The sequence below is a fragment of the Pongo pygmaeus genome, chromosome 15 (assembly GCF_028885625.2).
Source record: "Pongo pygmaeus isolate AG05252 chromosome 15, NHGRI_mPonPyg2-v2.0_pri, whole genome shotgun sequence".
NCBI lineage: Eukaryota > Metazoa > Chordata > Mammalia > Primates > Hominidae > Pongo > Pongo pygmaeus.
Window position 1 is genome coordinate 95,591,358 of NC_072388.2, and position 13,803 is coordinate 95,605,160.

Sequence of the window (13,803 nt, forward strand, 5' to 3'; positions counted from 1 at the left end):
AACTCCTGGCCTCAAGCCATCCACTTGCCTCAGCCTCCCAGAGTGCTGGGATTACAGGCATGAGCCACCACACCCAGCTGAGGCTGTATTCTTTAACCATGAACTGTATCTGCCAGATAGTGTTGTCTGTTTTCTAGTATCCTTCCCTCTCTCCATCTCCCATCACTCTGTCCCATTAGTACATTACTTTTGATATATCCTGTGTGCTGTACACCCTTCTTCGTGTTCTTGAATATTCTGTTATAATAAATAGTTTTCAGAGTCATACCTCAGCATCTTGTCTTTTAGGAAAATGACTGTTGACCTGATTCCACATTAATCTCTCCATTTTATGACCCCAATTGATTTTAATTCTCCTTTTTAAAATTCTGCCTGTGTACTCAGTGCTGGCCTCTTATCAAGCACTGAATTAATGACAAATATTTTACCATTGTCTACTTCTTTGGATTCTTCTGCTTGAAGTTTATTTTGTAGGTCCCATTTAGGGGCCTGGTAGAGAACCTATAAGCACCAAACACGTAGTACATAGAGGAAAACTATTTTTTTGTTTAACCAATGAACGTGGCTATGACTAATAACATCAAGATGTTGGGTGTATGTTTGAATAATTCCCTCTCCACCATGAAAGTACTTGCTGAGCCGTCTTTCTTTGGGCTCCCAGTTTACTTGGGCCACTATAAATAGAGGATGCTGCAGGATCAAAATATACCCCATCAATTAAAATCATGTTTGTCCTCCATTGACTGGTAATTTTTAGTAAGGGATGGAACATTTTTAGAAGCTCACCAGTATGTTAAACAGATTCTCAACATCAAATACTACCATGATAGGATGCAAAATAATTTTCTTGTAATATTAATTAGTGGTTGATGGGCTTAATTTTTTTTAGGTGCTGATATTGATGCGTTGTGTGTTGCACCAAGACATGTTGATCGAAGTGACTTTTTCACCTCATTCTATGATAAGTTGAAATTACAGGAAGAAGTAAAAGATTTAAGAGTGCGTAAATGTTCGGGGTGAAATGGGATGAGTTATGAACATTCATTTAGTCAGTTGAGTGAATTTTATGATATAGCCATCATTTATTGAGTTCTTGCAATTTGCCAAACCCTTCTAAGCACTTGGCATATGTGTTTGTGTTTTATTCTTTACAGCAAGCCTAAAATTATAAACTCATTTACAGATTAGGAAATTGAGGCAAACAAAATAAATATGAAATAATCTGGCCACAGTCATACATCTGATGAGTGGGTGAAATCAAATATTTGAACCTTGATTTCTGATCTGATTTGTCTGATTAAACAACCCAGTCTTAAAGCTAGCTATTTTTGTGTCAGGTGTTTTGCTAAAGTACTAAAAGTAGTAGAGGCTTAAAATGTAGTTTCAGAGACCCTAAACTTGTTTACTTTCCTTATAGGCTGTTGAAGAGGCATTCGTACCAGTTATTAAACTCTGTTTTGATGGGATAGAGGTAAGGTATAGTTCAAATTGACAGTTCTTGCTATGTGCTGTCACTAAGTTTGATTGATATAGGTTAAAAACTTGGTTTAAAGTTTATAATTAGTGAGTTGGTTGTGATATTAATAACAATTAAGGCTTTTAAATGGAAGTGACTGCCTGTTCTTTGTAGAATACACTATTTTAAGTCTTTTAAAAAATACCAAGTGAAATTTGGAGCTAAAACAGAAGTAATGAAACCTTAAGATTGAAATGCTATTACAAAAAAGTTTTTTTGGTAGCTTTTCATATGCCAGTTTTGTGTGCTTTTAGTCTCATTAAGGCAGTAGCATAATGTGTTTTTGCAAGTAACGCTTTGCTTTGACTTCATTTAAAAATTGGGAGAAAAGTGTGAGTGCTTAAATATTGTCCGATAGGGGAGGGTTTATGGACTCAAATTCTTGAGATGATGTTCATTTCTCCTTGCTGCTTTCGGTGTGCGTAATTAAAGTGATGAGAATAAAGTTGACAGTGAAGCAACTTTAGTAATTCATTATTTTTGCTGTACAGAATGGTACTGGAAAGTCACAGATAATAAAGTGAAGATTGTAACATTTTGGAAACTGTAAGAGAAATAATTTATTGAAGCTGGGCACAGTGATGTGCAGCTATCAGGAAGCTGCTACAGGAGGATCTCTTGAGCCCAGGAGCTTAAATCTAGCCTGGGCAACATAGCGAGACTTAATCTCTTTAAAACATAAAAAAGATAATTCACTGTTGTGCTATTTTGCAAAAAAAATGGCTGCATCTAAGGTTGCTGCATAAGACGCCCAACTCTGTATTTTATGAAAAGTCAAGTGACCTTAATAAGTAGACATAAAATGTTAAATTTGGTAAGGGATTATCAAGTTCATGTAATTTTGATTTACTGTCAGTGTTTTAAGTAAATGTGGAAATAATCTGTAATATAAAGTATAAGTTGATGCTTCATTTTCCTAAAAAGAATATTACTGACAAAGAGGACATTTTTTTGGAAGGAGACCTGACCTAACTTTGTAAACTTTACAGGATCAAGATGGAAAGTTAGATGGCTGCTTAAAGCATTTAATGTGTTAGTTTTCTATTATACATGCTATATTAAAAAATAATATTTTAGGAACATAATATTTTAGGAAATTTAGTAATCATTTTCACATTTCAATATTTTTTGAAGTAATTCCATCCTTTAAAAAATGTGTCAGTATTATTACTGAGTTGCTTTTTCAGTTACCTAGTTTTATGAGCCTATAATCTTTATTTCCGTCCAAACTGGGGGAGACTTTGAAATCTGTTCGTTTTCATTGAACAGTTTATCCTAGACCACAAGTACTTATTTGTGTAACAGTACAATTTTTTTTCTGTAGGTGTGTTTAAATATTTTTAAATGTGCTCCTAAAATACTGCTTTTTAAAAAGTGATCTAATAGCCAGGCACGGTGGCTCATGCCTGTAATCCCAGCACTTTGGGAGGCCGAGGTAGGTGGATCCACGAGGTCAGGAGATCAAGACCGTCCTGGCCAACACGGTGAAACCCCATCTGTACTACAAATAGAAGAAATTAGCCGGGCATGGTGGCGTATGCCTGTAGTCCCAGCTACTTAGGAGACTGAGGCAGGAGAATCACTTGAACCCAGGAAGTGGAGGTTGCAGTGAGCCAAGATCCTGCCACTGCACTCCATCCAGCCTGGGCGACAGAGCAAGACTCTGTCTTAAAAAAAAAAAAAAAAAAAAAAGGTGATCTTATAAAAGGCTTGTTTACAGCAACATCCACATTTTTGGAACCATGAAATCATACCCTCAGGGATAACTACCAAAGCTGTGCTGTTTCTTTGCACTCTTACTTTTCCTTTAGAAAAGAAACAATTTTGTCAGCGGAATTCTATGTCTTCAAAATTAGCCTTAACTCTGGTTGTTTTAGGCTGTACTTTCCCCAGTGTTTTTGTTTTACTTAAAACTCAGTTGGAAAAACATACTGTAGTATTATAGACATAAAAGTTCTCAGATATAATGGGATCTCTTTATTGAGAGTTATTTTTGGCTAAATATAAGGATGTTTGCCTTATATTTGAGTACTTTTAAGTTCTCATGTATAATGAGATCTCCCTTTATTGAGAGGTATTTTTGGCTGACTATAAGGCTATTTGCCTAAATTTGGGTACTTTTTAGTATGTAATCAATTTATAATTCATATAGATGAAGAGCTAAACAGTTAACTTTAATTCAGTATATGTATTTAGTAGACTTACTATGTCCAGTAGATGCATTTAACAAACTTAATACATCAAACTTAATAATTGTGATTAAACCGACAACTAGTTATTTGTACATTTCCATTTCTGTTTCAAAAATATTGCCATGTTTTTGTTGTTTTTTTTTCTTTTTTTTTCTGAGACAGGGTCTTACTTTACCCAGGCTAGAGGCAGTGTTGCGATCACAGTTCACTGTAGCCTCAACCTCCTGGGCTCAAGGGATCCTCCTACCTCAGCCCTCCAAGTAGGTGGGACTACAGGCACTTGTCACCATGCCTGGCTAATTTTTAATTTTTTTTGTAGAGATAGGGTCTCACTGTGTTGTCCAGGCTGATCTCGAAGATAGCCTCAAGCAGTCTTCCTGCCTTGGCTCCCAAAGTGCTGGCACTACAGGCGGGAGCCACCACCCCCAGCCTATATTGCCATGTTTTAAAATTATCTAATTAAAATACCTAAGATACGAAATAATATAGTTTGGACTTTTGGAGGGACATTGTCGTGTTCATAGATAATGAAAAGATCCTGGCTTTAAGGAAAATTAGGTTTTTGTTTTGCTGTTTTGAGTCAGGGTTTTACTCCTGTCACCCAGACTGGAGTGCAGTGGCACAGTTTTGACTTACCGCAACCTCCGCCTCCCAGGCTCAAATGATTTTTCTGCCTCAGCCTCCCACAGGTGCATGGGAGGTCCATAGCTGAGACCACAGATGCGTGCCACTATGCCTGGCTAATTTTTTTGTTTTTTTGTTTGTTTGTTTGTTTGTTTGTTTTTTGAGATGGAGTCTCGCTCTGTCACCCAGGCTGGAGTGCAGTGGTGCGATCTCGGCTCACTGCAATTCCACCTTCTGGGTTCACGCCATTCTCCTGCCTCAGCCTCCCCAGTAACTGGGACTACAGGTGCCCGCCACCATGCCCTGCTAATTTTTTTGTATTTTTAATAGAGACGGGGTTCACCGTGTTAGCCAGGATGGTCTCGATCTCCTGACCTCATGATCCACCTGCCCAGGCCTCCCAAAGTGCTGGGATTACAGGCATGAGCCACTGTGCCAGGCCTGTATTTTTTTTATAGAGACGGGGTTTCGCCATGTTGCCCAGGCTGGTCTTGCTCAAGTGTTCCACCTGCCTCAGCCTCCCAGAGTGCTGGGATTTTTTTTTGTTTTTTGTTTTTTTCCCCATAGAAATGCCTTAAAAGTAGTTTGACAGATATGGAATGTTGTTTTGTTTGTGTTTCAGATTGATATTTTGTTTGCAAGATTAGCACTGCAGACAATTCCAGAAGATTTGGATCTACGAGATGACAGTCTGCTTAAAAATTTAGATATAAGATGTATAAGAAGTCTTAACGGTATGAGAAAGCCTACTTCCTTTTGTATACTTCAGATTTGTCAGATATTAGTTATTTTTACACAAGTTTTATATTGAAGCTTTTTATAGCTATATTGTTAACACAGTAGTGAGTTAAATAAAATGAACTTTGCCTAATAAACTACAGAAGAGTATGTAGTAGTTTATTTCACTCTACGGTATTTTATACTGTATTTCTTCTGTCATTAATGGTATACTCAGGACGCTTAAAAAGACCATCTGACTTTTGTACTCTGTTGCTAGTGATTTAGGTTTCATGGCCTAACCCGAATTAATTTTGATCCTGTTATTCTTTTGTAATGCTTTCAGCATTGCTGAGATCAGCATTGCTGTGAGACTACTTTGGTACAATTTTATATTAGCATAGCTTGTTACTGTGCTCTTGAAGAGCAGTTCTTGGAAACTTTAGTGGATTAAGTCTTCCTCAGTATATGTGGGAAGTTTTAATTGTGAATCTGAAGTTCAAAATGAGGCAGGTTACAGTTTACTTTGGTTTCTTTGGTCAGTGCTTATGATAGTAGATAAATGCTTTAGATTTTTTTCCCCCTCTTTATTGAATTAGCTTTACTGGTTCTACCAAATAAAAATTTATGTTTACTTTTAACTTCAATCTCAGAAAATTTGGAAGCATTATCATTACACTTTTGATGATTTAATGTTCTGTTTTTTGTTTTGTTTTGTTTTGTTTTGTGTGTGTGTTTTTTTTTTACCCCTATTAATTAGGTTGCAGGGTAACCGATGAAATTTTACATCTAGTACCAAACATTGACAACTTCAGGTTAACTCTGAGAGCTATCAAACTATGGGCCAAACGTGAGTTCAGAATTTGTTGGCTAGCTTATTCAAAATGTTCAAACTTTTGTTCAACACTAACTTATCTTTTTGCTTTTCCCTTATCAACAGGCCACAACATCTATTCCAATATATTAGGTTTCCTCGGTGGTGTTTCCTGGGCTATGCTAGTAGCAAGAACTTGCCAGCTTTATCCAAATGCAATAGCATCAACTCTTGTACATAAATTTTTCTTGGTATTTTCTAAATGGTATGTGTTTAGATTATATTAAAATAAAATTGATTGTAGACACTGAAGTTTAGTCTTATTTCTATGACATTTCTCAGCTTGGTTTCAGATTCAAATTTTAGTTCATGGTGTAGTCATGTAGGCAGCCTTGGAGATCACATTGTATATAAAATGGCAAACTGAAACTCTATTTTTTTCCCCTAGTTTGGCCAGGATAGTAAGGCAGATTCTATTTGTACTTCCTTGCATAAACTTACCCTCTGAATAAACTGAATTTTAGCAGCTAAGATCCAATTTATTGATAGGTTGGGAAATCAGTTACTATACTTTTGGATAAAACTTGTACACACCACCTCTTTCACTCTTTGTATTCTCTATCTATCTAGTTTCTTGTGATTGTTTTTTTTTCTTTTTGCTTTCAGCATTTATTTGGCCTAATATTAAAGATATGAATTTTCATAAGAAACTTTTAAAGAATAAATTAACATTAAGTGCTTTGGGACAAAAAAGGAATTTGAGATTAGTCATTAACCCAGATTTTTTTTTTTTTTAAGTTTCTTCATTTCATTTCCACATATGTCAACTATGATTTAAAAAAAAGTAGAATAAAAGATTACTGCCATTTTATATTAATTGCCTTGGCCCAAAAGGTGAGGGTTCTTGGTTTTTAATCAAATTAAGATAAATCGTCCATTCCTGTTCTTATGAACTCCTTCTCCTCCCTCTGCAAAAGAGATGTTCTTTTCTAGTAATTTTATAAAAATTAGAGTTATTTGAGACAATTTAGAACTGTATTCAACTGGAGGAAAAGTAAAAAAAATTTAGAACCATGCCACACTTTTCAGTACACATTCTGGCTGTTTTGGGATTTAGTAGCACTTATAATCAGGTGTGATAAGATTAAAGAATGTCAGAATTTCTTTTTTTTTTTTTTTTTTTTTGTTTGAGACGGAGTCTCACTCTGTCGTCTGGGCTGGAGTGCAGTGGGGCGATCTCGGCTCACTGCAAGCTCCGCCTCCTGGGTTCATGCTATTCTCCTGCCTCAGTCTCCCAAGTAGCTGGGACTACAAGCGCCTGCCACCACGCCAGGCTAATTTTTGTATTTTTAGTAGAGACGGGGTTTCACCGTGTTAGCCAGGATGGTCTCGATCTCCTGATCTCGTGATCCGCCCACCTCGGCCTCCCAAAGTGCTGGGATTACAGGCGTGAGCCACTGCGCCCGGCCGTCAGAATTTCCTTTAATGCTACACATATGTAAGCAAATAATGTTTTTAAGAAGCTAACCTTGATGTTAAGAGTGGCAGGTGTTCTCCAGTTTTTACCTCTTTCATATGGGACCAAAGTAGCTAGTTTATGGAACACATATGAAAATGTGTTTATGCCACCAAGTTTTACTACTACACTTGTCTTACCACTTTTAAGTCATGAATCCTATAATTATTCATACCCCTTTGCCTGTGATCAGAAGTAACTTTTAAAATTACCAATTGACTTTGGATGGAACTAGTATAAAGGCAGGAATTTTGTCTTTCAGTGGAGATTTATTCTGTTCAGGGTTGAAGTGGATACATCATTATCTTGGGATGGTACTTCTTTATTTAAATAGTCCTTTAAAGTTCTTTGAGTGGCAGAGAACGTTTTTGGTTTCAGTCTGAGAAGGCTACCAAATGGTTTAAGTTCATTTCATAGTTGGGAGAAAAAGATTTTGAGTAGTCTAATGTCGTCAGAAAGGAATAAAACGTTGTATGTACCAAGAAGGCAGAATGAAGAAGGATCACATTCACAAATGCTGTATGTTTAACAAAATACGTTTAGATGGTAATATCCAATAGTCTTATCAAGTGCTACAATCTTTTTAAACAGGGAATGGCCAAATCCAGTGCTATTGAAACAGCCTGAAGAATGCAATCTTAATTTGCCTGTATGGGACCCAAGGGTTAGTGTATTATTTTTTCCCCTACCAATTCACACTGTGCAATAACAAGTAAAAATCATCTGCATAAACTCCAGGGAGACTTCCAGCCTTTTACTTATGAGTGGTCATGTCCGTATTACACTTTCTTTTAGATAACCTCAACTATAATTGTCCTCAACTATAATTGATGTGAGAAGCATAATTATGTACCCTGTAAACCACATTTAATTGTACGTAGTTTTTAATACAGATTTTACTAACATTTTAATTTATTCTATATAGAACTACCTTGTAAGTCAAAGTTGTGTGGGCATTTGTGCTTTAAAAAAAATAAAAGGATACTAAAAATCCCTGTATTTTTTATTTTATCTAAGTATTTTGCTAAAGTTGGGTTGTTATAGGAAAGCTGTTACTTAATGTTTACATGTGGCATATAACTTCTAAGCAGTCTCACTTTAATTACCATGATGTAATTGCAAAAAAAATTGGTTTAGATATTTTAGAGATGATGAAAACATGGTTGGGCTAAAGAAGACCTTCCATTCTGTTTCTTGGGAAGTTACAACATTTACCACTTACTCATTTTAAATGTTAACAACATGCACTTTATAAACTGATAAAAGAAATTTAGATTTGAATAAGATTTCCTAAGTTTATGAAATCCCGTTTTTCTAAATTATTACAATATCAAAAATTTTAAATTCTGTTGAATTACATCAAGCTATGCATTTTCAGGTTTTCCGAACCTCAAGGCATTTACTTTAGAGGATGTGAATTTACAGCTTACTTTGTGGAAATGTGCCACTTACTGATATACAGATTTAAAATCAACAGTATATCATTTCATTATCTCCTAACATATCAACATGGATAATGTAGTTTCACTACGTGTTAATAAGCTTGAACTCCTTAATAGTTTAAGGGTATATTAAGAACTTAAGTTTCTATCTTGTTGAAAATTAGCTTACAAAACATATGGTAGTATGACATGTCTCTAAAGGTAATTGTATGTGCATCCCCATTTCTGTTGTTGAATAAAGAAAAACTAAACATCAATAGATTCCCAAGCAGAACTTTTTTGTTGTTGTTGTTCAGCAGGCACACTTTCTAGTAAGGTTGCCAAAATCCAAATTGAAGCAGATCATTAGTTTAGACGAAATCTTTGATTCTATAAAAAATTCCTATAAAAACAATGTCTCTCTACATGGTTTTTCTTTCTCAACTCCAGCTATGAATGAAATAAAAAATATAATCATTGGTTCAGTTTAACAAGGGGTAAAAAGCCCAAATATCTGTTGCATATGTACTTGAAGAAACTGATTGGCTGTTGTTGTATGTAGGTAAACCCCAGTGATAGGTACCATCTTATGCCTATAATTACACCAGCATACCCACAACAGAACTCCACGTACAATGTGTCCGTTTCAACACGGATGGTCATGGTTGAGGAGTTTAAACAAGGTAAGTGTTTATCCTTATGCTCTGATTTATACACGAAGGATTTACATACCATTGTAGACCCAGTAGTCAGCTGTGCAACTTAAATTGACGAAGGATTCACTGAAGTGGATTTTGGTGTTCATTTATTTATTACAGCATATATTTGAGAACTGACTTCAAAAAATTAATTCCTTTTAGGCAATTTGTTTTTTATAACAAGTTGGAAGATTAACCAACAGTTAAAACCAGTAGGCTGGTTTAGTTCCATACTATTGCCTTGTAAAATTATAAATGCTAACAGTTTGTCTACACTGGTTGAAATGAGAGATGTTTAGCAGGCTGTATACTCCTGGGAAAGAACTTTGAGCAGGAATGGGGCCAAACCACCCAATTACATTCCATTATTTTGGAGGAACCTTTTAACTTTTGAACCCTAGTTGTACTGTTAATTTGAAGGTATAGCTACTACCAAATAGTCTTTGAGAGAAATAACTGGAACAAGATTGGTTTGACTGAAAACAGTAAAGGAAATAGAATCAGCTGTCTGATTACTAGCTTTAAATTTAGACGTTTAAAATTCCTGAATATTTTACACGTTAGTTTCATCTTTAGTCTAAAGAGGCCCATCAAGGGAAGATGCCTCTATCCCTTTAAAAACAACAGGGAAACTTGGTTTTAGAAAGGCAAGAAACAAAGTATATCGGAAAGTTTTCCTTCTCGGGTAACTGGAGTGTTTAAGAAAGAAGGTCGTTCTATGAGCATGGCATTTTAGAATATTTGTACTTTACCAGAAACCTGGTTCTCAAAAAATCTTCCAGCTTTTTAAAAAAAACGTGTATGTATATAAGAGTATGCTCTAAAATCATAAGCTAAAACTATATGTTAAAATTCTGGTTTTAGGATTATAGTGAGTGCATGTAGTATGATTAAGATTATTTAAAATTCTAGATTGTAGACTGAAGTATGCAAACATTTTAATATGTTTTTAATTTAGGTCTTGCTATCACAGATGAAATTTTGCTGAGTAAGGCAGAGTGGTCCAAACTTTTTGAAGCTCCAAACTTCTTTCAAAAGTACAAGTATGTATTTTAAGGCATGTCGGACATGTTGCTCTCTTAAGTAATGGTTTAATGGTAACACAATATGACATTTCTTCTTGCTGGACTAATGTTTTGGAAGAATTTTCTTTCCTGTCACAAGGACATACTGTTTCAGTGAACTCCTTAGTATTTTTTGGTTGAGGTAATGAATGTGAAGCCCCTTTGATTTTTCTGCTCGATCTAACTGAACTCCTGCTACATTTGTAGCAACATAAGTTTTGTAGGCATACATCAGTCATGACAAAAACAGTACATCTGTATACAGTGGCAAGTGGATGCATCCTGAAAATCTATAGTTAATAATTCTCTGCTAAGAAACAGTATTTTCATCTAATTCTGGAAACTCGTTAATCGTTAGGAATCTTTAAAACAAAGACAAAGCTAATAAAATGTCAATATATAGCCAATTAAATGTTTTCAATAGTTACAGCACATTATTGGCCTGCCATTTTCCCCCAATGTTAATAAAGCCCCTTCAAATATTTCTACAACTAGCTTTCATGAATCTAAGTGGGTGTTAATCATTTTAATTAATGGTTTAAATATAATGGTTTAATACCTTAGTACAGGTTAAAAGCGTCATTAATGCTGTTAGTTTTGATGAAAAATGTAAGTTATAATCTTATTTAAAAAAACAGGCAAACCGCGGACTTGCACTTTTATTTGCCCTGGGCTGAAAATGTGCCAAAGTCCCACTTAAAATTTTTTTTTAATGCTTGAAACTTTTCTGACCATTTGATCTTGTGTTGGATTGTGTTTTGTAATAATCTAAGCAAAATTGCTTTATGCTCTTCCCCAATTAAAAACAAGAATGATGACCTTCATGATGTCTGTGTGTTTTGTTTCTGTATCTTTTGCATGAAAAAGCAATAACGGAGCCAGTAATTGTGTTCTCGAAGCACTATGTTGTCAGTAAAAATTAAAATAGCATAATCATTAAATACTCTTATTTTACTACGAATCCCCCCATAAATTGTGATTTCTGTTTGACAGATAATTTTTCTTTGTTTTTATTTTAACCAATGTAGAGGAAGTACCTTGGAACATTTAAACTAATAAACATGTATATAGATACTTTTAAAACTATGATATAAAAGAGACACAGTTACATGTAAGGAGAATAATAAAGGAATTGGTTTTACAGGAAAATATTAGTACCCCTTAATTCCTGGAATCAGTGATGAAACTAGATTCAAACTTCGTTCTATTCACTTTCTTATAGGACTGTGACGGGGCTTCTTTCACTTTAAGAAAGATTAATGTTTACATTGAACAAACCTTAATAATGTCATTTTATTTGAACAAATTCACATTATTAGAACTTTGGTGCTTTTTCTAAAGCTTGCTTAATGTTTCTTGTAAAAGTTTTAAACAATGCTTCAGTCCTTGCTGGATAGTACCTGTAAGTTCTTTGACTGGTTAAAAGATATATTACTAATCTTCACTGAAGTTTTTGTGAAACAATCAAATTTTTTTAGGTTATAAAAAAAGCAGCAACAAATAGAGGAAATTACATCAGGAAAATTTACATTTCAGCTGAGTGTCTTGTGAAAACTTTCGCTAATGACAATGGGCTAGTTTTATCCATACCAAATTCTATTTATATTTTTAATTGTTCTCCAGAAATTTGCCTCTTTAAGATAAAGTGATGACTATCATTAGGCTTTTGGAGGTGTTCACAGATTTGAATTTTTAAAGACATCCTCATATAAAATACCCCAAAGATTGACTGTACAACCAAATGGAAATGTTTAGCCTTCCCATGAGTCAGAGTTGATTCAGTCTTATCTTATTGAGGCATATCATGAAATACTGTCAGTTGATATGTGTAGGATTTTAAATCATGTGAAATATACCTGACATTCTTGGAAGGAGCCAGAACCATGGAGAAAAATCTCATTTGTTTTAAAATGCAAACTAATCATCTTCCAGAAAGACATATCAGTGTTCCTCAAGAAAAAGGGGTAACAATGTTTTGTGAAATTTTTGGAGTTCTAAGAAAACAGTTTTTTAAATGCTGCCTCTGAGATAATTCAAGTTAACATGTAACTAGCAGTAAATCACTAACATTAGGAAATGTGAATACTTACTTCAGGTGTTAGATTTCACTAGGAATAAAGGAAAAGTATTAGGAAAACCAATGTATTCTCTAAGGTGCGAGATGATTTTATAATTTCATGTGTGTATATAGTAACCCTAAATTTGTTAAAAAAGTTAAAAACAGGAAACTAAATCTTGGTCTTGAATTACGTAAACATAGAATTGCAAACGTTTTTGACTAAGATATGCCAGCTTTTTATTGTACATCTGAGTTATGATCTTCCCAGGTGAGATGAAATGGTCTTCAAGAGATTCACTTAGAGAATTTGTTTTGCAAATAGCAGTTAGGTAATAAAGTAACTAAATTAAGTGTTTTTAGGGCACTTTGCATAAATTCTAATTATTTTGGGATACATTTTTATAGTTAAATTTATTTTTAACTATGTTTTTAACTATTTTTATTGGAAACTATATATATTTTTAAATTTGGGGAAAAGGTAATGGCAATTGCATCAAGACTTCAAAGTCTCGCATGGAGGCATTTGCGCATCATAAACATGACAGTTTTAAACATGGCACTTGTAAAATAGGGGACCATGTTTTTTCGTACATCAACAAAATATAGTCTAATTTAGATGTACACTAGGTTTCTGTGGTCTGATTGGGACCTTAAGAATTGAGGACCAATCCTGGTTTTAAAAATTAAAAATAGATATATTTAGATAATGCATTTGGAATTTTGTTTTGTAAATGAATTCCTAATGACTCAAAATATTTGCAGGTTATTTTTTATTAAACTTAACTATTGCATTTTATATATCAACTCAAATTTGTTTAAATGTGGCTGAGTAAAGGACATTTAACCTCAGCATAAATACTTGTTAGAATTACTTAATATTTCTATCTATATGTGAATATGTGCATTTGTGTGTAAGGTATATACAGAGTAGGTACTCTTTCCCTCTTGGATTTCAGTAAGAAGTTATGTTGAACTCTAGGTTTCAAAACTTTGAATTGCCAACAAAACTATGTCCAAATGGATTGTATATTTTCCCTTTATAAGTAAAGAACATTGTATATCATTTAAGGTTTTGTTGAAGACTAAGGTGGTTATTAAGAATTTCCATTTTAATAATGTGTTGTAAGAGTGATTTATAGACTGCGGGAGTTTTGTCCCTGCCCTTAGATGGACCCAGACAGC

The 13,803-nt window shown here is 34.4% G+C and overlaps 1 protein-coding gene across 6 annotated transcripts in view; it reads left to right on the plus strand.

Moving 5' to 3' along the window:
- The window catches only part of PAPOLA (poly(A) polymerase alpha), a 65,091-nt gene that overhangs the window by 24,441 nt on the left and 26,847 nt on the right, over positions 1-13,803 (plus strand). For all 6 annotated transcript variants that reach the window (XM_054447403.2, XM_054447404.2, XM_054447405.2 and 3 more), the window contains exons 5-12: positions 890-999; positions 1,418-1,471; positions 4,955-5,066; positions 5,810-5,899; positions 5,990-6,128; positions 7,971-8,043; positions 9,363-9,483; positions 10,457-10,541. In XM_054447403.2, coding sequence (XP_054303378.1) covers positions 890-999; positions 1,418-1,471; positions 4,955-5,066; positions 5,810-5,899; positions 5,990-6,128; positions 7,971-8,043; positions 9,363-9,483; positions 10,457-10,541 — 784 coding nt within the window. The remainder of the gene's footprint in view (positions 1-889; positions 1,000-1,417; positions 1,472-4,954; positions 5,067-5,809; positions 5,900-5,989; positions 6,129-7,970; positions 8,044-9,362; positions 9,484-10,456; positions 10,542-13,803) is intronic.